Source organism: Myiozetetes cayanensis, unplaced genomic scaffold (assembly GCF_022539395.1).
Source record: "Myiozetetes cayanensis isolate MyiCay16 unplaced genomic scaffold, myiCay2020 scf3, whole genome shotgun sequence".
Classification (NCBI taxonomy): domain Eukaryota; kingdom Metazoa; phylum Chordata; class Aves; order Passeriformes; family Tyrannidae; genus Myiozetetes; species Myiozetetes cayanensis.
This window is the reverse complement of record NW_026087521.1, coordinates 71104195-71125654: the sequence shown is the minus strand read 5'-3', so window position 1 is coordinate 71125654 and position 21460 is coordinate 71104195. Positions and strand designations below refer to the sequence as shown.

General features: G+C 43.8%; 1 protein-coding gene across 4 annotated transcripts in view; it reads right to left on the bottom strand.

Annotated features, from left to right (window-relative positions):
- Positions 1 to 52: 52 nt before the first annotated feature.
- BORCS5 (BLOC-1 related complex subunit 5) overlaps positions 53 to 21460 on the bottom strand; it is a 49882-nt gene continuing 28474 nt past the window's right edge. For all 4 annotated transcript variants that reach the window (XM_050323473.1, XM_050323474.1, XM_050323472.1 and 1 more), the window contains 2 exons: positions 13888 to 14045; positions 53 to 3422 (listed from right to left, as the gene is read on the bottom strand). In XM_050323473.1, the coding sequence (XP_050179430.1) occupies positions 3192 to 3422; positions 13888 to 14045 (389 nt within the window). In that variant the 3' untranslated portion in view covers positions 53 to 3191. The remainder of the gene's footprint in view (positions 3423 to 13887; positions 14046 to 21460) is intronic.

The following is a 21460-nucleotide window of genomic DNA, read 5'->3' as shown; positions in this document are numbered from 1 at the left end:
TCTTCTACTCCTTCTGTGTGAAAGCTTAGAGGAGGAAAAAACACACCTTAAATATTTAAATATATTTAAATATATTTAATTTAAAATACATTTACTTAAAAAAAACCCCGAAAACTCTTTTCTGTCCCCTTCACCAGATCTTCACAGAAATTGCCCTGCAGATAGGTTGGCACTTTAGCACCCTGTCAATGCATTCAGTTACAAAAACAGAAAGAACAAAGCAAACCTCTTCTGCACAGGTAGCACACGGACCAGCGTGGGATGCAACCAACACCAGTGGCAGCACAACAGCAGTCAGGGGAAGGACCAGAGCACTTCAGGCCAGCAGGGAACCACAGACTCACCCTCTTCCCCAGCTTTTCAGAAGACTGCATATCAAGAAGCTTAGCTCGTACCCCAAACCACAGACCCCTTCAGAAAGCAGAAAAGGGTGGAAAGGCCTGGTTTCAGTGAGCACACCGTATTATCCTGTTCACAGCACTACACCTGTGTGAAAGGTACCTGAGGCCTTCTCCAAGAGTGTTTGGCTTGGAGAAGGGAATCCATAAGCAGAAAGGTGACTTCAGTCACATCTCAGTCTCCTGATGAGCAGCGTGGGAGTGAAGCGACAGTCTGAGCATCACCTGCACCTGAAAGCAGCGTGTAGAGCAAAGCCAACAAGGAGCAAAGCAACAAACAGCTCAAGGAGATGAGGCAGGAGATGTCCTCCCCCTAGCAAGAGGGCCAAAGACTCACAGTTAACGAAGGCCATGACAGTGTTTTAAATAAAACTGTAAACTGTTGCTTGAGAACAGCACCCATACAAGAGACTGTCCTGTGGAACGCAGGTGATGACATATGAGCTTTGGAAGAGGTTCCTTTCCCCTTTCAGCTCTGATTTCTTTCCAGTTAAGCTATTAGGCCTTTCACAGTCTGCCCTTGCTGCCTGAAAGCTCTACCTCTGAGGCCCAGCAGCACAGCCAGTGTTCCTGGAACAAGCATTCTCTCCCATTCTCAGCCCAGTGCCCAGGTGTTTTCTAGCAATTGATTTGCAGCCCTCAGTCCTGCAGCCTTCAGATGGGAACACTACTCATTTGCCCTCATTAGCACTGCACGGAGCAGTGCTTTGATCTGATACGTCATGGCATGAGGCCAGATGTCTAGAAACCTTACAGGAGAGAGCATCTCACAGGAGAGAACATCTCAAGGGCCCTGCCTTGACATCCACTATCAGGATCTTCCCGCTAGCACAGGCTCCCAGCACGCCAGCGTGTGGGATATTAATGATCCCATCTGGCAGACAGCTGAACGTTGCACATTTTAAACATCCAGACAGCATCATCTGGACAAAGAGGACAAAAATGGCTGCAGCTGCTATTTAAAGCAGCTCAGTATTCCTGTGTGTCTGATGGCAGAAAGCACAGACGCATTCCATGACGGACAGTGACAGCCCGTGTGGGCAGGGCCATGACGAGCAGGTTCTCAGGGGTTAAGCCTCGTGTCAGCTTTTAACAAAGCAAGTGTAAAATATGGCAGGAAGCCTGAACAAGGAGGTTGCATCCCGTGCAACACACAGCCTATGCCACTGTACATATCACTGTTCAAACCTCTGGGGTGGCAGCAGCAGGCAAGGAGGCCCACTCTGCTGCCCTGGCTAAAAAAATCTGCTGAGCTCCTTGCCGTCTCTGAAGCAGTCAATTGCCCTTCCCAGGGCATCATTCCAGGGGGCTTCATCTCTACAGGACTCTGCTTTCAGACAGTGTTCAGCAGGCCCTGGGGTCCAACCACCCCTGTGGTTCAGATGCACATCAGTTTGCTGCATCACCGAAATTCACTCTACACTATATGGCCTTTGGAAATGCAACAAACGAACAGCCTGTTGCTTCTTGCCACCAGGCAATAACTAATATAATCAAAAAGCTACTGCATTCTTATTTCCAAATGCTCACAGGAAACCTTTTGGCAAGTCACCTTGTGCCGTACTGGAGGCTGGTCTGTCCCTGACTCTCAAAGAGGGCTGTCCTCACAACTGGAACTGCACTCCTGACATAAACCCACCCTCGGGGTTCATGGGCACTTCAGCCTCCTCACCAGCGACAGCATCCTGGGTCCAGCAAAATACACACAAACCTCCCTTGCCCAGCAAATCAAGGGCTCCTCACTCCTGGTTACGTTCTCTTTCTGCTGCAACAAGAGCTGCCATGCCCTGGTGATGCAGGCTGCTAAACCCTGTTTCTAGACCTAGAAATACTTTTACAGCAGCATGTAAAACATCCCTGGTTTACACAGGGAGAACCCAAAGCTCAGAGAGGTGCTGCACAGTGGCAGCTCCGCAGGGTGAAGACCCAAAGCACTTCTTGTGTCTCTCCACTCAATACACTAGAGGATAAAGAAGCAAGTGCACCTCTCTGGTAGAAAAGACAGCACCAAGGGAACTGGAGTGTCCCAGTCAAAAAAGACACCTTATGTCCAACTTTGGGATGCAAAGCGAGCAGGTTGGTACCAGTGCCTGTCAGAAGAACATGAAATGCCACCAGCTGGGGCATGGGGACATTTGCAGGGCAAGGGGGAAAGGAACACTAAAGCTTGCTTAACGCTAACAGACATATCTAGAACAGTTATTCCTTTAGAGGCTCATAAATTAGCAAGCCCATAGAAACAGAAACCTCAAGGACATGCCAAAACCTTGCCATGCAAAACATGTTAATTATAACAGGCAGATTTTAATAAGCCAGTTCCTGGCTCTCACACTTTCACCTATAAAACACACATATTTCCAAGGCCAGGGGATGTCAGAAACACCTTGCAGCCATCTAATCGTCTAAACCCCAGTGGCACAAAAATCATATTAGAAGGTTCATCACACCCTGTATCCCTTTGAATTTTTTTTAGTAAAAAAAAAAAGATGAAAGAAAATTCCTCCTCTGTAAACCCCAACTAAGTCACAGCAATGAAACAAATGTCTCTGCACAGGCGGTAAAGGAGACAGGAGGGCAAGAGGAGAGAGATGAAAGAAACGTAAATCATCTTCTCCAGACGGCAGGGCAGGGGAGCTCCTGGATTCCTGGCTGTGCAGCTCTGGCAGCCGATGCCCCGGCAGAGTCGGGCAGCGCCGCCCTCTGCTTCCAACACCCGCCAGCGTGGCCTGTCGGGAGCAATCCGTGCCGGACTCCAGAGCGCGCAGGATGGAGAGGGGCAGCCTGCGGGGTCAGCTAAGCCTTCAGCTCCCGCTCAGGTTTCATGCTGAAGGGCTCCAGCCGCTCGCTCTCGGGCAGCATGCTGTTCAGCCGCTCCATCAGCGGCACCGTCTGGTCGATGCCCATCTGGATCCGGCGAAGGATGGCGGACATCTCGTTGACCTTCTGGATCTGCTCCGCGTATTTGGCGTACTTCTTCTGGCGCTCCTGCATGAAGCCGTAGAGGGTCTCCACAGAGAGGTCCATCTGTTTGAGAACAACAAGTAGAGCAAGGCACATTAGGCCAGCCGTCACCAGAGACCTCTGAGCACACATTTCAGCCTTGGATGCCCCACTGGAGATATCAGAAAGGAACAAAAGAGCTCCTCGGAAGGTGCACAACCAGTTTGTCACAAAACGGGATCTGCGGTTGTACACCGGGGAGGACATGTAACAACCTCAGCTCTACACCCAAATCCCTACGTATGTGATCAGAAGATTCTTTATGTGCAGGACTGAGAGCCAACAGGCACTGCCAGGGATTTCCCAATAAACCAATATACATATCCTCCAAGTTACACAGCTCGGGGAACTCGTGGCCTCTGCCCACACCTGTAGTATATTTTCATTGGAGATTGTTCATTTGTAAGCATTAAGCTCTACCATACTTGCCAGTGCTAATTTTCCTTGGTTTAGCCAGGTTACTCTGCAACTAAGCCACAGCTGTTACTACCACTGTCATCTGGAAAATTCCTGCCTCGAGAACAACAGTGGATTGCTACTGTCCCTAATTTTCCTGAAACCCCAAAATAAGGAGTGTTATGAGTGACCCCCGGAGAGACATTAAGTAAATTAGCCCTGCAATTAAACACAGTCAGTCCCCAAACATAGCTCAAGCATGATGACAATGACAGGAACCGCAGTGCTGTTCCTGCCACCGAGTGATGAAGGCAGCCTTTATAACTCACAGTCCAATTTTCTCTTCAGCCAGACCTGCAAACCCCACACAGAATTCAATCAGCGGCTTCCGAGTCAGATGGTTTAAGCCGTTTTACACATTGTAAGACACACCACATATTCAGAGAGTTCAGTGACAGCTCTGCTCCAAGCCCTCCAGCTCACACTTGAAGCTTGACTGGCTCGCTGTAGCTGCACTCAGAGTGCACAGGCTCCTTGGCTCTTCACACTGTGGAGATGTTTTGTGGAAAGCAGCCCCTCAGCTGGGACTCAGCACGTGCCCACGGGGGCTGCTGAGTGAAGGACAGAAACACACACACACTGACCAGGTTTAGCCCACTGCCACCTCTTAGCACTGTTTTTCCCAATCTCTCCCATCTCATTACTGCCAGAGGAAGGAGGTCACTGCTCATGATGAAGCAGCCTCAGCTTTCAGGCTGAGTTCTTCCTCTTTGCCTCTGTGCTTTGCTGTGAATTCCTCCCTCCACACTTTCATGCACGGGATAAAATAAAACCGGCAGAGCAGGAAACTCCAAATAGAGTGGAAGCAATTTAAGCCTACACAGGGGTTTCTGTTAAAACCCCAGCTAAATAATTTAGTAGCTTGGCACTAGCTCTGTAAATTGGAGTGTGTAAAAAGCAGACCGCCACCAACCAGTAAGTTCAATCCAGAGCCTAAAAACATCCTACCTAATGAGCCAGGGGCCTGGAGTGGCAGCCAGTCAGAAACCTGCCAAAAGCCAGCATGCCTCATTAAACTGAGCAGTGTGGGGACCCAGGCAGAAATCTCCTCCAGTTCTGAAGTTCTCCTCCACAGGCAGGTTCTCCATGTGGCCTCACAGCACTGCAGAAGAGGCAAAGCCTGCACATACCAAGCTTTCCAACAAAAAACGCCAAAGGCCCCCTTTTCTCTCTATTCCAGTAATGTCCATCTGCTGACTTTTGGGCTCCTTATGTAAATACCTGCAACGTCCACTGACGGGTGGGGAACGCAGGAAGAAGCTGAAGCTGACCTGCAATAGGAGAAGGAGATGTGGAGTGGCTTCCAGGCTCTCTTCTACCTTTGGGCACCTTCACAATGGCCATTAAAAAAGCTGCCTCCCAAGAACCCAGAGAGGGTGGAAGTGAGTGTTTCCTCTGGTTTCCCTGTACCTAGCAGTCAGGTTTGCCTGCTGCAGGAGCCAGCGACACAGCAGGGACGACTGAAGTTCAGTGACTGTGAGGATAGGTCAATTTTTACTCAGACTGAGCCTGGTATTTCTAACTGTTAAAAAACAAAGCAACTACATGTTAATTCCTGTAGATAAATGCCAATGTCTCTTTGCAGCTTTCCTTGAAGCCTTGAGGCCTAAGTACACACTTACATCCTTCCTGCCTCCTCCCCCTCCAGGCAAGCTCCTCTAGTCCCAGTCCTTGTGCTTTTACCTTTCCTGGCACGCAGTCCCATTCCTCTCTTGGAGGGGTCCTTCATACTCTGAGGGTCAGCCCTATTTACCCTCCACATCGACCAAAACTGGCCTTCAGTGATCCATAACAAGCTGGGAACAGGCATAAGGACCCACTTAATTCCAATCTGTTTAATTTCATACAGTACCAATAAAAAGCACCTGGAGAAGGGGAGCTGAGGTAGAGTCTGCTCCCCTGCCCATAGCCAAGGCAGTCCACAAGACACCCTTGAGGGTCAGTGAGTGAATTTGCCTTCTCTGAACAGCTCCCATCAACTCCCACCTCCCTGACACGAAGCCCTGCCGAATTCTCCTCTGTAAAATGTTCATCCCCAGCTGAGAGGTACAGAAGAGTTTGGAGAGTTAAAAGGCTGGACCTGAAGCCTGCAAAGAAGGAACAGAACAAAGCCCAGCATGCGAGGTCAGAGTCCTAATTCTCATCCAGACAAGAAGTTCTGCCCAATCTGGACTTGAGAAAAAAAAGACGGGTTCTCAGTGAAGGGGTGAGAGCTCCTAATGCATATTTTATTTCATATATATATAGTGTATATATATATGTATGTATATATGTAGTGTGTGTGTATATATATATACCCTATATATATACACACACTATAGTATATATATACTTATTTCAGAAGTATATAAAAATGAACAAGCCTAAAACTCACCTTCCAGCATGGAATAATTTTTTAGCACACCCAGTGGCATTCAGAATTTGTGCCTTTTTCTGTTTGGAAGCTCATGCCTCTTGTGTGGATCAGCAGCAGTAGGGCACTAATTTATGCCTCAGTTTCAAATTTTAAACATGAAATGGTATCAACATGGAAAGAGATTAATAATTACTTCCAACAGCAGGGCAAGATGGATATTTCCCCACTTACATGGGCCCCAGCACAGCCTCTCCTGCTACACCATTCACATTGTCTACCCCTGAGAGTCTCCCCTGCATTACACAGGCCCATTTGTAACACCACACTGATGAAGCACAAAAACAACTGAGGATACTGTCAGACATCTTGCACACCATAAATTCTTGCATTCATTTAAACATTTTTCTTGGCCCACACTGCCAAGCAGAATAAAGACATTAATTTAGCCCACAAAAAGACTGAGGTCAGCACTGGCCACTGCCCAGTTCTTTTCAGGAGACCACACTGAAAGCAACCCAGTGCCCATTTATCTACATCTCTTACCTGGCATGGGTTTACAGCACCTCTGTCATGGGCCCATGAGCGTCCTGAGGTCTCAGAAACAGGGGTCACATCTTGTTAGTTCACTGACTGAGAATGAAAACTGCAGCTAGGCACATCTGCCCCGTGTGCAGGACGTGGCTGCAGAAGTTCATTAAACTTGGAATCAAATTTCTAGAGAGGCACTGCTGACATACACAACAAAACAAATACATCTGAGGATGCCTGGACATTCCCAGCTTCTCCACTCCCTCCTATAATGCCAATAAGGCAAGACAAGTTCCTTTTGCCCCACACTCAGCAACAGCCTTCAAGAGTTCAACCAGACATCCACTTGTCCTGTGTCCTTCTGTCCTGACAATTTGCTCTCATCTCCCACTCCCTGTGGCTGCTGTTCAAAAAGACACAGCTATCAGGGTGCAATCCTTACTGCAGAAAGCTCACTGGCTACAACAGCACTCAGAGCACGAGCAGCCTTTCCTTCACACTGTCAGGTGATTGAGGGGGGCTCAGTGAACTCCTTCCTGCAGCTGCACAAAGCCCACATCACAAAGTGACAGGCAGGAGCGTGACTGCACGGAATATTAGTAAGGATGTGTTGGTGTGAAAATACTTTTCAATCAGCACGCTTTAAACTGAAGACAGCTCCTCTCTCTGTAGTGCCTGGAAACAAATGTGCTGAATGAATGGCTTTTTTTAACCCTTCCCCTCTCTCTTTGACAATGTCACGCAAAGCCAGCACAAGAGATCGTGATGACTTCTTGGTGATGGGAACATCTTCTGTTTCTCCCACTCAGCACACACAGGTAAGTGATAAACTGACTCCAAAAGACCTACAGTGAAACCCATGCCTGGTCCCTTAGTACTACACTGCTATACATGATAGCACCTGTGAGATCAAGATTTAATTACTTTGGAAGGCCTTGGGACACACAAAAGCATTCAGAATTCCAAAGAACAAGAAGGTTCCTTCTCGAAATTAGCTCTTCTGGCTTTATGTAAACCTTTGCCTGCCTGTTGTGTTACTGGACAGGATATGTTTGTCACCACCTCCCCAGCCCACCTCTCCCTCACAGCTCCGACCCAAGCCCTCCCTGCTTGAGAGCCCCCAGCGTCCCTCTGCCAACTGGCAGCCCCCAAGCTGAAGTTATGACTGCTGCTAAAAAAAGAGTCCCGAAGCTACAGTTAAAACAACACCTACCTCTTGCTCAGCACTACTGAACCAGTAGACTTCCAAGGGTTTTAAAAAGTTTCACAGAATAGATGGGCAGCAAAACCTGACAAGCAGCAGCCACCTGAAATCCGGTGCTGCAGATGCTACAGCCGGCTCTGCAGTTTGGATACAGTCACATTCTATGGGTCTTTACTTTCATTTCCCTCAACACCACATATATTCATCATCAAAACAGCTGAACCATTAACAAAAGGAGGTGAAACTCGAGGCACTGCAAAGCAGCAGTCATGCCCTTCTCCTTCAGATGAGCTGAGTAATCACAAACTTGGTCCTGCACCTAAGTTGTTGGGGGAGAACAAAACAAATTTAGTCTTCCCAACCCACTCTTCAGTGGTTTGGTGTTCTGTCCCTGCCTCACCTACCAGCAGGATCAAGCTCTTCTTTCCCCCTGCATGTGTTCCTAGGTTCTAACTCAGTGCTTGCTGTGGCTGTATCAGACTTCACTGCACAAGATTTTTGAAAAAACAGAAAGGAAAAAGAAAGTACACTTTCTGAACTGTCACCAAGAAAAGTTTATAGTATTTTCTAGCTCATTGTCTCTGACTAGTAAAACCCACTTTTTTAGAGCTTTCAATCACTGCTTTCCTAGAACAATCTACATCCACCTAAGAAGCCATCTCTAAAATTTATCACAACTAAAAATAAATAAAATCTCCACTCAAAGAATACATAAGATTATTGAACCTGTGTGTGCAGTGTTCTCACAAAACCCCCCTTTTGTGGAATACAATCCCAGAGAAATTAATAAGAAACTCCTGGTCTGTCTTCAATTAGCTGTTCCTGGAAAAATAAAAATACGTATCTGTAACAGATCTGCTGCCTACATGATAACTTGCACTACTCTTATTTCAGGCTACCTAATAATTCTGCTACAAAACACAACCTTCAATTTCCTCATTTCCTGATTTTACCCTGCTGATATATTACTTGTTCAAACATTCCTATATCCAGCCAGAGCTTGAATACCATAGGACAACAGCAGTTATAAATGTTCCTTACCCACAGGGTTTTATCATAAATTTCAGTTTTGTACTTTTAATCCATCAAAATTCAGCATTTTATCCAGGCTTCTAGAGGTAGACGACACATCCAGTCAGGAACAACACCCACGTGAATTAATTAACAGTAAATCACATGTTTCACTAACTAATGTTCTAATAATGTTCTCACATAGAAACATTCATGCCCTGGTGATACAGGAACATGAAGGAAACCCTCCCCTTCATGAACACCAAGACAGACAGATTACTTGTGCTAAGGCTTTGTAATACTTTCAACATGAAGTCATCTCTCCAAATCACATCTGATTATTGTCAGAATTCTAATTATATTCTAATAATACAGGATGACCTATGTAAAATGAACTCCAACCGCTGAAAAGCTTTTAGCTCATTTTCCTGACACCTCCACACCCCACCCCAATTCTCACTTAAGGGTAGAGTTGACACCTTGAAAATTTCAATTCAACACTGAAGCAGGAGGTATCTCCTTCTGATAGCTGATAATCATCAGCTCCACGCACTAATCCTGATGAAAGTGTCACTAAAAGGCTGAGCATACTAGGCTTGGGATCTCCAGTGACAGTTTTTTTAAGCACCTGAGTTCTATAACAGTACAAACCTTTCTGACTGCTAAGGTGCCTGTTTAATTCCCTGCTCCTCCCTGGAAGTTTGGTGGTGGAAAACGGAGCACTGGCCTCAAGCATACACCACAAGACATTATATATTTTAAAGTAACAACTGTGAAGCTTCTTCAAGAGCATTTTCACATTGTGCTGCTGGCTGGTTAAGACATCACCCCACCACTCATGTATTCAAGCTGGAGAAAAATGAGCAAGGTCAGCTAAAGAATATGAAGCTTAACGTGTTTCCAGCTTAAATAATCCTGCACATTTATTTCTGCATGATGGTGCCTGTCGAGACTCCAGTCTTTATAAACAACATTTCATCTCAGATGAGATGAGAAATAAAGAGCTGGCTATATTGTCACGGTCCTCACCAATCAACTTTCGAACTGCCAAGGACTATATTTAAGGTATTGATTTCTTACAGGCTGCTATGTTCCCTAATTCTTTTCTAAAAAGCAGTGTGGCATTAAATCCCTTGAAAATACAGAATGGCAGTAAACACCTCACTCAGCAGAAACAAACCAAACCAAAGACCAAGCAAAAACACTTCCACAAAGCTTCCCCTTCATTTGAGTTGATTCTCTGAACTGTCTGTCAAATGCACTAGACTTGCTTCTCGTAGGAAATAATGTTTTAGCACCTATTCATAACTTTAAATAGCTGAAATACATTGGGAGACATGATGTCATGTATGTATGGCTGCAAAAGTTATTTATTTGCCAAGTAGTAAGGGATTTATTTCTGGACATCTTAACTACCTGCTAGAGAAGCCCATTATATTCACTTTTTTGCTGCAAATTGATAAAGAAAGAAAACCACGACCAACAAACTGAAACAAATAAAATCCATACACATCCTGTTCTGGAATACTTGTTCAAAATAATGAGCTATTCCCATAGAGGAGTTTACAGGTATGAAACAAGCCATAGGCTGCAATTTGCTGCATGACAAACCAATTACTGATATTAATGCCTGCCTGGAGAAAAGTTGTTTAACTATTGAGAATATAAAATTATTATTATTGGCAGTATGGGGTTTCTATGGCAACAAAAGCTACAAACAATAATGTATTTATATTTGTTGTTAGGGCAAAGCATAAGAGACTAAGAAACCAGTTTTGAAATACATTTTTAGCACAGTTTATCTGGGAACTACATTTGCCTCTAAGGGTACACAGGATACTTCAAAAGCACGTCCCCTTTGGCAATGCTGGAAGTCTAATAAGAAAAGCTGAAGATCTTTTCATTCAAAGCTTTTGTGAAAGGATCTTAGAGGGCTTTCATCTTCCTTTTTGCTTTCACAGAAAGAATAGGCCTAAATTTTGGTGTGTGACTAGTAGTGTTTGGATACTGACCTTCAGATATTTTGTAAGATATCATTTTTGAGATGTTTACTGCCTTATGCACCAAAAAATAATCTTTTTTTTTTTTTGTAAGGCACTTAAACCAGACACAAAATCACGGCACACAAAATAACCATGGGCCCTTTCTAAACATTTAGCTCTGTTCCCCAGCTTTTACCTATTCTGCTTGTTTCCCATTCCCTGTTACTCACCATCCCCTCTGACATTACTCTGAAAGTCTCTCCCTGCCACCCAAAGCAGACGTCCTCTACAGATAAGGATTTCATGTAACCCAGTCTTCATCCTGCTTAACTTCTTGCTTTTCCCCAGTCCTACCTGTAGCACTGACCAGCATTTCCCTTCGAATTCATCTTGTACACCTTTCTTTTTTTCAGATTCTAACATTTAGGAGCAAATATGGATCCAGCCAACACACTGCACAGAAATTCTGGATAAAGTGGGAAGTGGGATGGATAGCGAAGCTAAACTGTTTTGCTCCCTGAAGTTAAGGAATGCACAAATGTTTCTACTCAGATCTGCAGTAACTACTGTCATACAAGCACTCTTTTTTTCTTTACTTAATCTCTTTCCTGTTAAGAACCCCTGTAATTCAGGCTGTGTGCCCATTACAAACCACCACACTCAATTATGAGTTGTCGAGGACCAATAAATTTACAAAAGTACTTCTGAGTTGTGACAGAGTCCAGGAAACCTTTCTTCTGGCAACACAGACAATGAACAAAAGCTATCTGCCCCAGGACATTTTGCCAAGGAAAGACTAAAATAACAGTCCTGGCTGCAGACAGGGCGAGTGTAGCACTCTGTATAGCAGGACTACTACTCACTGAGCGTGGTCAGTGAGAGCCTGGAAAGGGAACACACCTCAGACAAATGGTAGGATATCAGGGAATGAAGCTCACCAAGAGTTTGCAGGGAAGTTAAAACATCAGTCACTTGATATCAGAAGAAGAACACTTCAATGGTTATGCTGTTACAGGAAGGAAAAGGGAAATACTGGCTACCAAAATGAGGATAAAAGAATCGACTGTCCCAGCTCACGCTTTCCACAATACACTTCATTTTCTCTTTCATTTTTACTCTTTACTAGCGGCCAAAGCTTTGTGTACATGGCAGAACTAAATCACTGCTGACAAATGGGTGATGCCCAATGTGATTTCCTTTGTCTACACTGGTAACAAGAGTCATACCCTGCTCCAGTTCAGTTGCACCCCTGGCTGTCAACAGCTGTCACCAGTGGTTCGATTTAGCTCATCAAGCAGAGCCCAAACAATTTGGAAAGAACAATTTAAGCCCACTGGGTCCCACCCAGCTCCTCCAGAACACACATGCAGAACAGCCAATGCAATTTAAAAATTATTAGCGAGATGGACACTAAAACCTCACAGATCTGGCAGAAGGATTGAAAGCATCTGAAGTTACTTACATGTTGTGATCAATTAAAAAAACACCCACATCGGACTTATCAGTTCCCTGCATTCCTGAGTTGCCATCACTTTGTCAGAGGAGCCTGTTATAAAGAAGCTAGTGAGAATATCAGTATCATAATTGTATTTATTTCAGATGAAAAATAAGCACAAGCTTTACAAACTGGAAGAAAACCACCACAGCTAATTTGAAAGGGACTCTGCCACTTGGCCTGCAGAAGGCGAGCCCAGTTAATGCAGATGGTACTCACGGAGTCTACAGTGACTTTAAATCATGTCAATATTCCCTCTCTCACTTTAAAAGCCAAAAGCATGACGGTCTGCTTGGGTTAATGCAGTGCACTGTCACTAGGCTGGCAGTTGAATCCCATTTCTGAGACTGTGTGATCTGAGTCACCGACATCTGCAAATATCTTTGTATCTTGTGTAATAGCTGGCCTCAGATCTCGATACACCAAAATAAAAAGGCCATTTTAATGGCTCCCATATTACTCTGGACTGAAAACTTCACGATGACAGCAGCTTCTCAAAACAGCCCATAAATCACATTTATTATTCATTTTGTCACGTGGGGTTTCCTTAACTCTTAAGCCAATAGAGCAACAACAAATCAAGGTCAGTGTTCATACTGCATGAGTAAAAATTAACCATGTCTTCAAATTTTTTTTTACTCTGAAAGGTATTTGGTCTCAAGAACGTTTGACACATGCAACATTGACCAATTCTTCTACACATCTGGGAGTATCTGAGGAAACACTCTCAAACAACATCTCCTCTCACACCAGCCTGTCTTGAGTTAAAAACAAACCAAAACAAAAACCTGTCAGCCATCCTACTGCTTTCAGCATCAGCAATCACATGTGAGGAGGACAGTTCAGTTGCAGGATGCTCATTCCAGGAATTAATTTAATCCCAAACAGTATCATTCAATATTTAAACAGACCAGTGATTTCCAAATGATGGCTGACTGGTAAAAGCAACAGCACAGGAAGACCTTTTTGCCATACAGATCAGAGACAAGACAGCACGTTATGGGCTTTGAAAACAAGTCTTGCTCTTCAAATCCACTGAAGTATAACCTTCTCCAGCCACAGATATTTAGATAACTGTTTCTTTCCTTTTATGAGAGCCTAACCATAGGACGTAATAAAATGTATACCATACAGATCTAAGTATGGGACGCTACCTTTAGAAACATCAGTAACCTTTCACTTCTTCAACAGCTCCTTCAACAGCAGCACTTGCCATACCAGAAGAACAGCCCCTGTTTATGGCCAGGAATCACAGGGCATAACCATTGAACACACAACCCAACAGCAACCACCCTGAGAACCTGGAAACGTCGCTCCAGGCGCACACGGATGAAGTTTCTCCGCAGAGGTTGCTTTGAAGCAGATTTGCTGCAGGTGACACGCAGCAGCCCAGGGCAAGCACTGCATTCCCTGAAAGCCCGAGCCCTTCCCCCCCACGAGGGCACACGGGGCAGTACCTCCTTGATGCGCTTGACGAGCGCGTTCTGATCGAAGGCGACGGCCTCTGCGCACTGGTGGAGATGGTCCTGGTAGCGCAGGCACAGCTGCAGCACCTGCTGCGGGTCCAGCTTCTCCAGCCTGGCGCTGGTGGGAGACGTCTGCCCGCTGAGGAGCCCTGCAGAGGAAAGGAAGGACCAGAATCGATCTGACTGTTCAGATTAGTTCAGGTGCAGTCCAAGAGACAACAGAGCAAACCCAGAAGAAAAAAATTTATGAGGGGCAGTGAGAAACTAATTCAGAGTAATTCATGGATGTTTCGGATTTATAGCAGTGCAAAGAACAGTTTGCCATACGGCCTAGCCCTCCTTGACAGAAACTAAACAGACTCTAAATGCAGGTCCATAATGCACATCAGCTTGGTTTTCAGTGATACGTGAGTCCTGTTTTTTCTCCTCCACAAGCAATCCTAAACTGTGAAAAATGAGCCCTCTCCCAATTTACGTATGCCAGAAGAGGAAGGAGTTGAGATCTGCATTTCCATAAGGGCACTGGACTCAAGCAATTTTCACAGAATCACACTGTTGAAACCAGAGCTCTAAAAATTCACTACTCCCCCAAAACAAACCTGAATAAAAAAATGATCCACCTGAAGTTAACTTATTGGGTGAAATGTCCGTATTTTGTCTACCTTGCCTTTTTTAAAGCTTCAGAACTCTTTCACCTTCTAAGATTCTTCTTTACCGCCTCAAAGACTAGCAATGAACTTCTCTGTTGGTTTGTTTAATATGGAATTAAGATCCTCACCTACTTGCATGACCAGGTTTCACAAAAAGGCATTGGACTTAGAAGTGGGACACTGGTAATGTCCAGAGGAGCAGAATTATGCAGATAAATTTCTCCTGCCCACTGATTGTTGCCTACATAGCTCATCTTGAGAACGTTTGCTGAGCTCAACCGTGCGTGTGCCACACTGACCACCTTCCCCACAGCTGCTGGAAAAAACGATGATGAGCTCTAAGGCCATCCTTTTTTTTTTTTTACTACTTCATTTCCTTCATTTCATTTTTCGTCATCGTTAGCACAACCCTTTTCTTGTTGGGACACCATCTGTAACAAACTGCACATGCACACAATATGCTCTTCCCAGAGCATCCAGCAAGCTGTGTAAACCGAATTCAGTGACTGCATGCACGTGCCCTTTAGGACTCCCATTTTACAGACCCACTGCAAACGTAAGCAAGCATCAAACTAAGCCATTAAAAAGCAATAAATGCCAGTTATTTGGATTGGAAAAGTTCTTCCAATTGGAAAAGTACCTCAGTGGGAAATGGAAAGTATTTACAGCAACTTCATCAGATACAAAGAAGTAGGTTTAACTTTTCATCGACACTCATCATCTTATTCTCTCAGGATGCTCAGATACCCTCTGCACAAAATCTCGTCTTAAGATGAAAAAAAGAAAAAAAGGTCATTTTGTTTTACTGACTTCTCCACTACAACTGTGCTGCCTCAGTCAAGAGGTCAGGAGAGGAGACAGACACTTCACCATTTAGTCTCAAACCCGTGTGTTAGCAACAGCCAAACTGTTTTTTATGTTCTGATAAGAATAATCTCAAACAAAATCTTGGGTTCAACAACATCAGTTGCAAATCTTTCAAGTCTACTTTCAGCTAAAGTAAAAAGCTTTGATGGGAATAAACCCACTGAAGGAATTAAGACTTTTTAAAACGTTTATGTTTTGTGTTCTAGTACTTCCTCATTTCATTAATTGTGATCTTCTATGATATTTTGTCAGGATGAATGTCCAAATAGTGTTGTCAGCTTTTAATACTCTGAATGTTCACACAGGAATGAAGAGTTCACCACACACCTGAGGCAGTTACCTTGTCTCAGCACTGATCAAATACGTGATGCTATCAACCAACTAATTTTCTTTTATAACTCATCTCTCACCAACTTCGGGAGGAAGAAGAAAAGGAAACGCTATTTAGGAGATTTAATTAATGCAAAGGATTAATGTTTAAAAGGGGCTTGTGAAAAACAGAGAGACTGGGAGTGACAGGGCAAGGGACAGTGGTTTTAAACTGGAAGAAACTGAGACCGAACATGAGGAAGACATTTTTACAGTGAGGGTGTTGAGGCACTGGAATAGAGAACTTGGATGCCCAGCCCCTGAAACTGTTCAAGGTAAGGCTGGATGGGGCTTTGAGCAACCTATCTAGTGAAAGATAGTGAAAGATGTTCCTGCCTGTGACAGGCTGGTTGGACCAGATGATCATCAAAGGCCCCTTCCAACCAAAACAGTTCTATGATTTTATTAAATCACTGTAATTATTTTTTTAGCAGATCAGGAGCTTTGCTTCAAAAGAGCAGATGGTAACAGTAAGTCAGCTTGAAACCTGATGCAAGAGCAAGTGCAAACACTCAAATCCCAGCACACCTCAGAGCAACTAACCACTGAGGTACTGCCTCCTCTTCATGGAGGGAAGGGTGTTCCTGGGATTTCTTCTGGGTGATTATCAATCCCTGGCCCCCAAGAGCACAGCTCTGCTCTTCAATGAAAAGAAAACAGCACCTAAAGCTTTCATTTCTTGTCCTTCTTCCCATCTTAAGTGTCTTTCTTCCTACCTTACGTGTCTGCCACGATGAAAAGGAGTCAAAATCTCCCAGGTACTCTGGATACAGCTGACCAGTGAACAGCAAGCTGATGGGTGTGATAAGGGCTGCAGAAAGATTCACATTTCTGAAGCACAGCGGTGCTTTAGGAAGAAATAACTCAATACACCAAGGATGTCGTGCATGGAGAAATATCATACATCACTACAAAGCCAGCTGACCCACTGACTTGGCAAATCTGTTATTGTTTCCATACTCCTTGGCAAGGCAGAGGTATGTTAAAACCATTTCCCTCCTACTTAGTCATCTCCTTGTTGGTTCCAGGTCAACACAGACTTCCAACAAATCACATCCCACCGAGCAGAAGAAAGCTGTTAGTTTGAAAAGCACTTTTATGACTAGAAGTAAAAATTCTTGAAGAAAAGCTTTTCATGCAGTACTGACTCTATATACATAGAGAACATAGTACCCTACCATAGTTACATTCTGCTGCTTTAATGAGCAAACCTAACAGCACCTTGAGCACTTTCCAGCCTGAAAAGTATTAATATTTCTTTTTGACTTCTGTATTTCCACTTGTCAATCCCCTTTTCAATCAGAAACAGCAGGCATTACAAAATAGGTCCACAGTAGTTAATTTATTGCCACAGACAGCAGAGCACATGATGATATGGTCTTGTTACCAGTTTTTAGGCCAGAAAGGGTTGCTGTCATCAGCTAAGCGGAACAAGGGAAGACTTTTAAAGTTACACCATCTTAAATCAGACCAGAAGTCTACACTGCTTCCAACATCTGACAATTCAGCAAGCTTCTGGAGAACCTAAAAAGATTTTTATTAAATATACCCAAGTAGAAAAACATTTTGAAGGTTATTTCTGCTGTGGCTTTCTGATGATTTCCCATTTAACCTGCTAGAGCTTTGTAACCTGTTGCTCTCCTAACACAGGTTTCTTTTTGCCTGTTTTCTGTTTGTTTGGGTTTTGGGGGATTGTTGTTGATTTTTGGGGTTTTGGTGTGTGGATACCTTTTTGTGTCCAGGTCCTTCTCACTGCTTTAACTTCACTGTTTCTGCCTCTCCCGTCCTTCAAAACCACTTGTGCTGCCCAAAACTTATTTCAACTGCTCCCAACCTCTCCTCTTGCTACCCTCATTTTTTATGATACTCCTCTTCATAAAATTAATCCAAGACAGTAAAACCTTTGCAGCTTTTCTATTCCTCACTGAATCTGAGTAGACTACAGTTACTTCTGCATATAATAATATACTATTATACACTATATATAATAATTTAATTTACCCTCACTGAGACAACATTGGCTTTAGCTTAAAAAGAACGAGTGTTTTTCAAGCCTCCAGAAATTCTTCTGTGTCCCAAATCAACCCCACAACTTCCCTCATTAAGCACTTCTAAAGCTCTTCGGTAGAAGCTACCCAGGCTGGTCGGCTTCTTAATTAAAGCCTGGCCTCACTGGCCACAGATTAACCATTACTGCCTTCCCTGTTGCCATTTGCACAGGAAGATTCTTTTGCCAGTACCTTCAAGATTCCAAAGTACCACAAGAAACAGAGGAAACAGATGAAATTCCATCCCTAAAGACAGGGTCTTGTTTGTTGACCATTGCTGCTTGCACACGTTTGGAGGCAGCAACTTTGCTATCAGCTGAAATAGTGAGCTCATTTCCAAACATGCTCCATGCAGGAGCACTTTAAAATACCTGCTGAAAAGAAATAATTGCACACCTGTGTGCAGCAGAATAAAAGGTATTAAAATGTTTGCAAACAGATAATGTAATCAGATTTACAGGGCTCTTGTTGACTAAATGCTTTGTTGTAGGTTTTTTGCTGGTTTGTTTTTTGGTTGGTGGGGAGGGTTTGATTGGTTGTTTTTAATAACACCTGAGTTCAGGAACATCAATACACTCAAATTTGAAAAGCCAGGCCGCCTTTAAGAAAAGGGCATATTAGTAGAAGTCAGTGATAAAGAAATTGAAAAATAAAATCACTACTATTCACACAGAAATCTTCAGGTTGAAATCTGGATGACCACATGATCTCTTTTACAGACCAGTTCATTTTCTAAAAATCTCATTGATAAAATACCTTGCAGTAAATTACATATTCCCTCTAAAAAAACCCCAAGAGTTGGCTTTGTCGCCAGTGTATTTTCACTTCCTTTGAACTGTAATGGGGTGACACAATGGCTGGAGGCAAACTGAACAGCTATTGTACGAGCAAAGAACACACTGGTATTGTTGCAAGGAATGTTGGCTGCAACAGCAGATTCTCCCTCTGCTTTGGAGTCGGCACCATGTGATCATTTACTTCTGCATGGGTGACAGATGGGCTGAGGGCTCTCATCTTGTCACACCGTTTCACAGGCAACTTCTCTGAGCCACAGAACTCAAACGTGCTCTCTGTGTGAATAATCCACCTGCACCTCTTAAAGCACTGTGAGGTATTATGGCCTGTGAGATATGTAAATCACCTCCCCTTTTGGTTCTTCCACCACGTGTCTTAAAAAACAAACATCGAGAGGATTCAAGACATTTAGGCTGCTACAAAAACACAGTTTGCTACAATTCTAAGACAAAACCCCCACACGCTCTTACAGATTTCCACTTGTTAAGGTCACCACCTGCATGTGCTGAGATTTCGGTCTGCAGTCACTTAGATATGCCTGACACAAAGCATACAACTGCACTTTGTCACCTAAAAGCAGCCAAGGTCCTATTCAGTCCACCTCCCCACTGATTTTTCACTTCTAGAGCACAGGAGTAATATGGAAAAGAAGTGGTTTTGACTACACAGTTGCAATGTTGCACGGTCATCTTCCTGCAGTAGACTTCAAAATATAAAAATAGACACGAGGCTGGAAAAAAAGGATGAGGTAACTCACAGGGAAGTGAGAGATGGTGCTCTTGTGTTACGTAAATAAGCTGTGTTTACTCTGTAAATCAACAGCTTCTTCCTTCTGACTCCCAAATTCATGCTCCATGGGAGGGAAGATCCAGCTTCCACCTTCCTCGTCACACACCCAACCACAGCGCTTGCACAGTAAATTATTCACCCCACTAAAACCACAGAGAACCAATACTGTGGTTTTCTTTTTCCTCTGGGGCAGCAAAACGAATCACAGCACCAGAGCAAATACCAGAGTTAGCCCCAGGAGAGGAGGCAGGAGAGAGGGAAGAAAAGGACAGAGGGGGACTTCTCTGTTCTAGCAGCAGCAAGATGTCACTTCCATTATTTTATGCATGCAAAGCACTGAGTGACTCTCAATTTACCTGTCCACCCATCTTCCTTGACATAAAGAAATCTTAACTATCTCCTGTATCTCCCTCTCTCACTGCAAAGCTTGGCTGAAATCTGCCAGCGGTTGCAACATTTTCTAGGCTGTAGATGGAAGTGAAAAGGGACAGTAGGATCAAATAAGCTCAATTTCTTTTAAACAAAATTTAAAAAAAAATCTACAAGCTAACACTCACATAGTTGTTTCTGTTATTAGTAATAAAGATTAGCCTCACAGCAATCTTTGTTTCATTTTAGGCAAAAGTGCATGGATATTCATCCACATGACATAGCCCATACTAGTAGGAAAAAAAAAATCCCAAAGCAGTGTTTAGAGAGCAGGTGACGTGTAAAGTCCCTTCTGAGCACCAGGGCACCCACATGAAGTTGGGGTACATTTACCAGCCTGAGCACACACACTAATCCCAAGTAAATTCAGTGGGGACAGAGCACTTTGGGGCATTTTCTGCAGTTGCAGAAATGTACAAATGTAAATCTGAGAGGTTTGTTTGCAATTTATTGCCACGGCATGGCAAAGCAAAGGGCTGATGAACAGGCCATTTACTGACAGATTCAGCAAGCTCAAGGCTTCAGTTTTCTTTTCCACACATGGAGAAACACATTTTAGAAGTGGTGGAGAAAACTTTAAAGGTAGTTTCACTGGAAGAGCTCCTTCTAAGTATGTAAAAGAATCTGTTGGTTAAACGGTTGGTTGGCGAGCAGTTAGGCTTTTCTTCCTGCCTTTCTAATTCAAGTTATCCAAACTCAGGTGCTGATGTGCTTTTCACAGAATCATCGAGGTAGAGGAGAATTTCAAGATCACCTGGTCCAATGATCAACCCAGCACCACCACAGTTACCCCTAAACCATGTTCCCAAGTGCCACATCCAGATGCCTCCTGAACACTTCCACAGACAGTGACTCCCCCCCCAGCCATTTTTTTATTCTTTCTCAGTCTGCTTTGATTCTTTTCCCACATCCATTAGAACCGGTTTTAGAAGTAATTCTAGGGATAAAATAGATTTAATTTTCCCATCAGAATTAGTATCTAAATAACTGCTATATTTACCAGCATTGTATTGCAACATAAGGGTATCTTCCCTGACCAGAAGGAAACACGGAGTTGGCATGAAATTATAACAACTAAATTTAGGATACTGAAAATTATTTGAAAGCTGAGTTGAGGAGAGAAGGAGATAACACACCTGAGGAACAGAATGGCTCTCTTCCATTTTCAGCCTGTGGTTTTTAAAAGGGGCCAGTCCACCCCCTTCTGCAATCCAGGCAAGGAGACAAAAAAAGGTTCTGCTTCTAGCACCTCTGAGTTCCCTGCCAAACAAAAACCTTCCCCCACAGTGACGTGGGTGGTGTGGAATAAGCAAATCTCCACCCTTATCTCTGTAACTAGGACACTTCTGACACTATTTTTAAAAAACCTGATCATTCAGCTTTGTGGGCCTTATTAGGGCACCTAAAATATTCAAAAGTTACACAGAAGGAAGTGGCCCACTGTGCTCTGAACTACCTCCATATTTACATAATCTTCTGTCAAATACTGTCAAGTGGCAAAGTGCCTCGAGGAAAGACAAAGCACAATAAGGGATCCTTAGCACAAAGTGTTTGAAAATCCCCAGAGGAGTAATTTAAAAAAAAAAAAAAACAACAAGCAAATTGCACCTCCTGAGT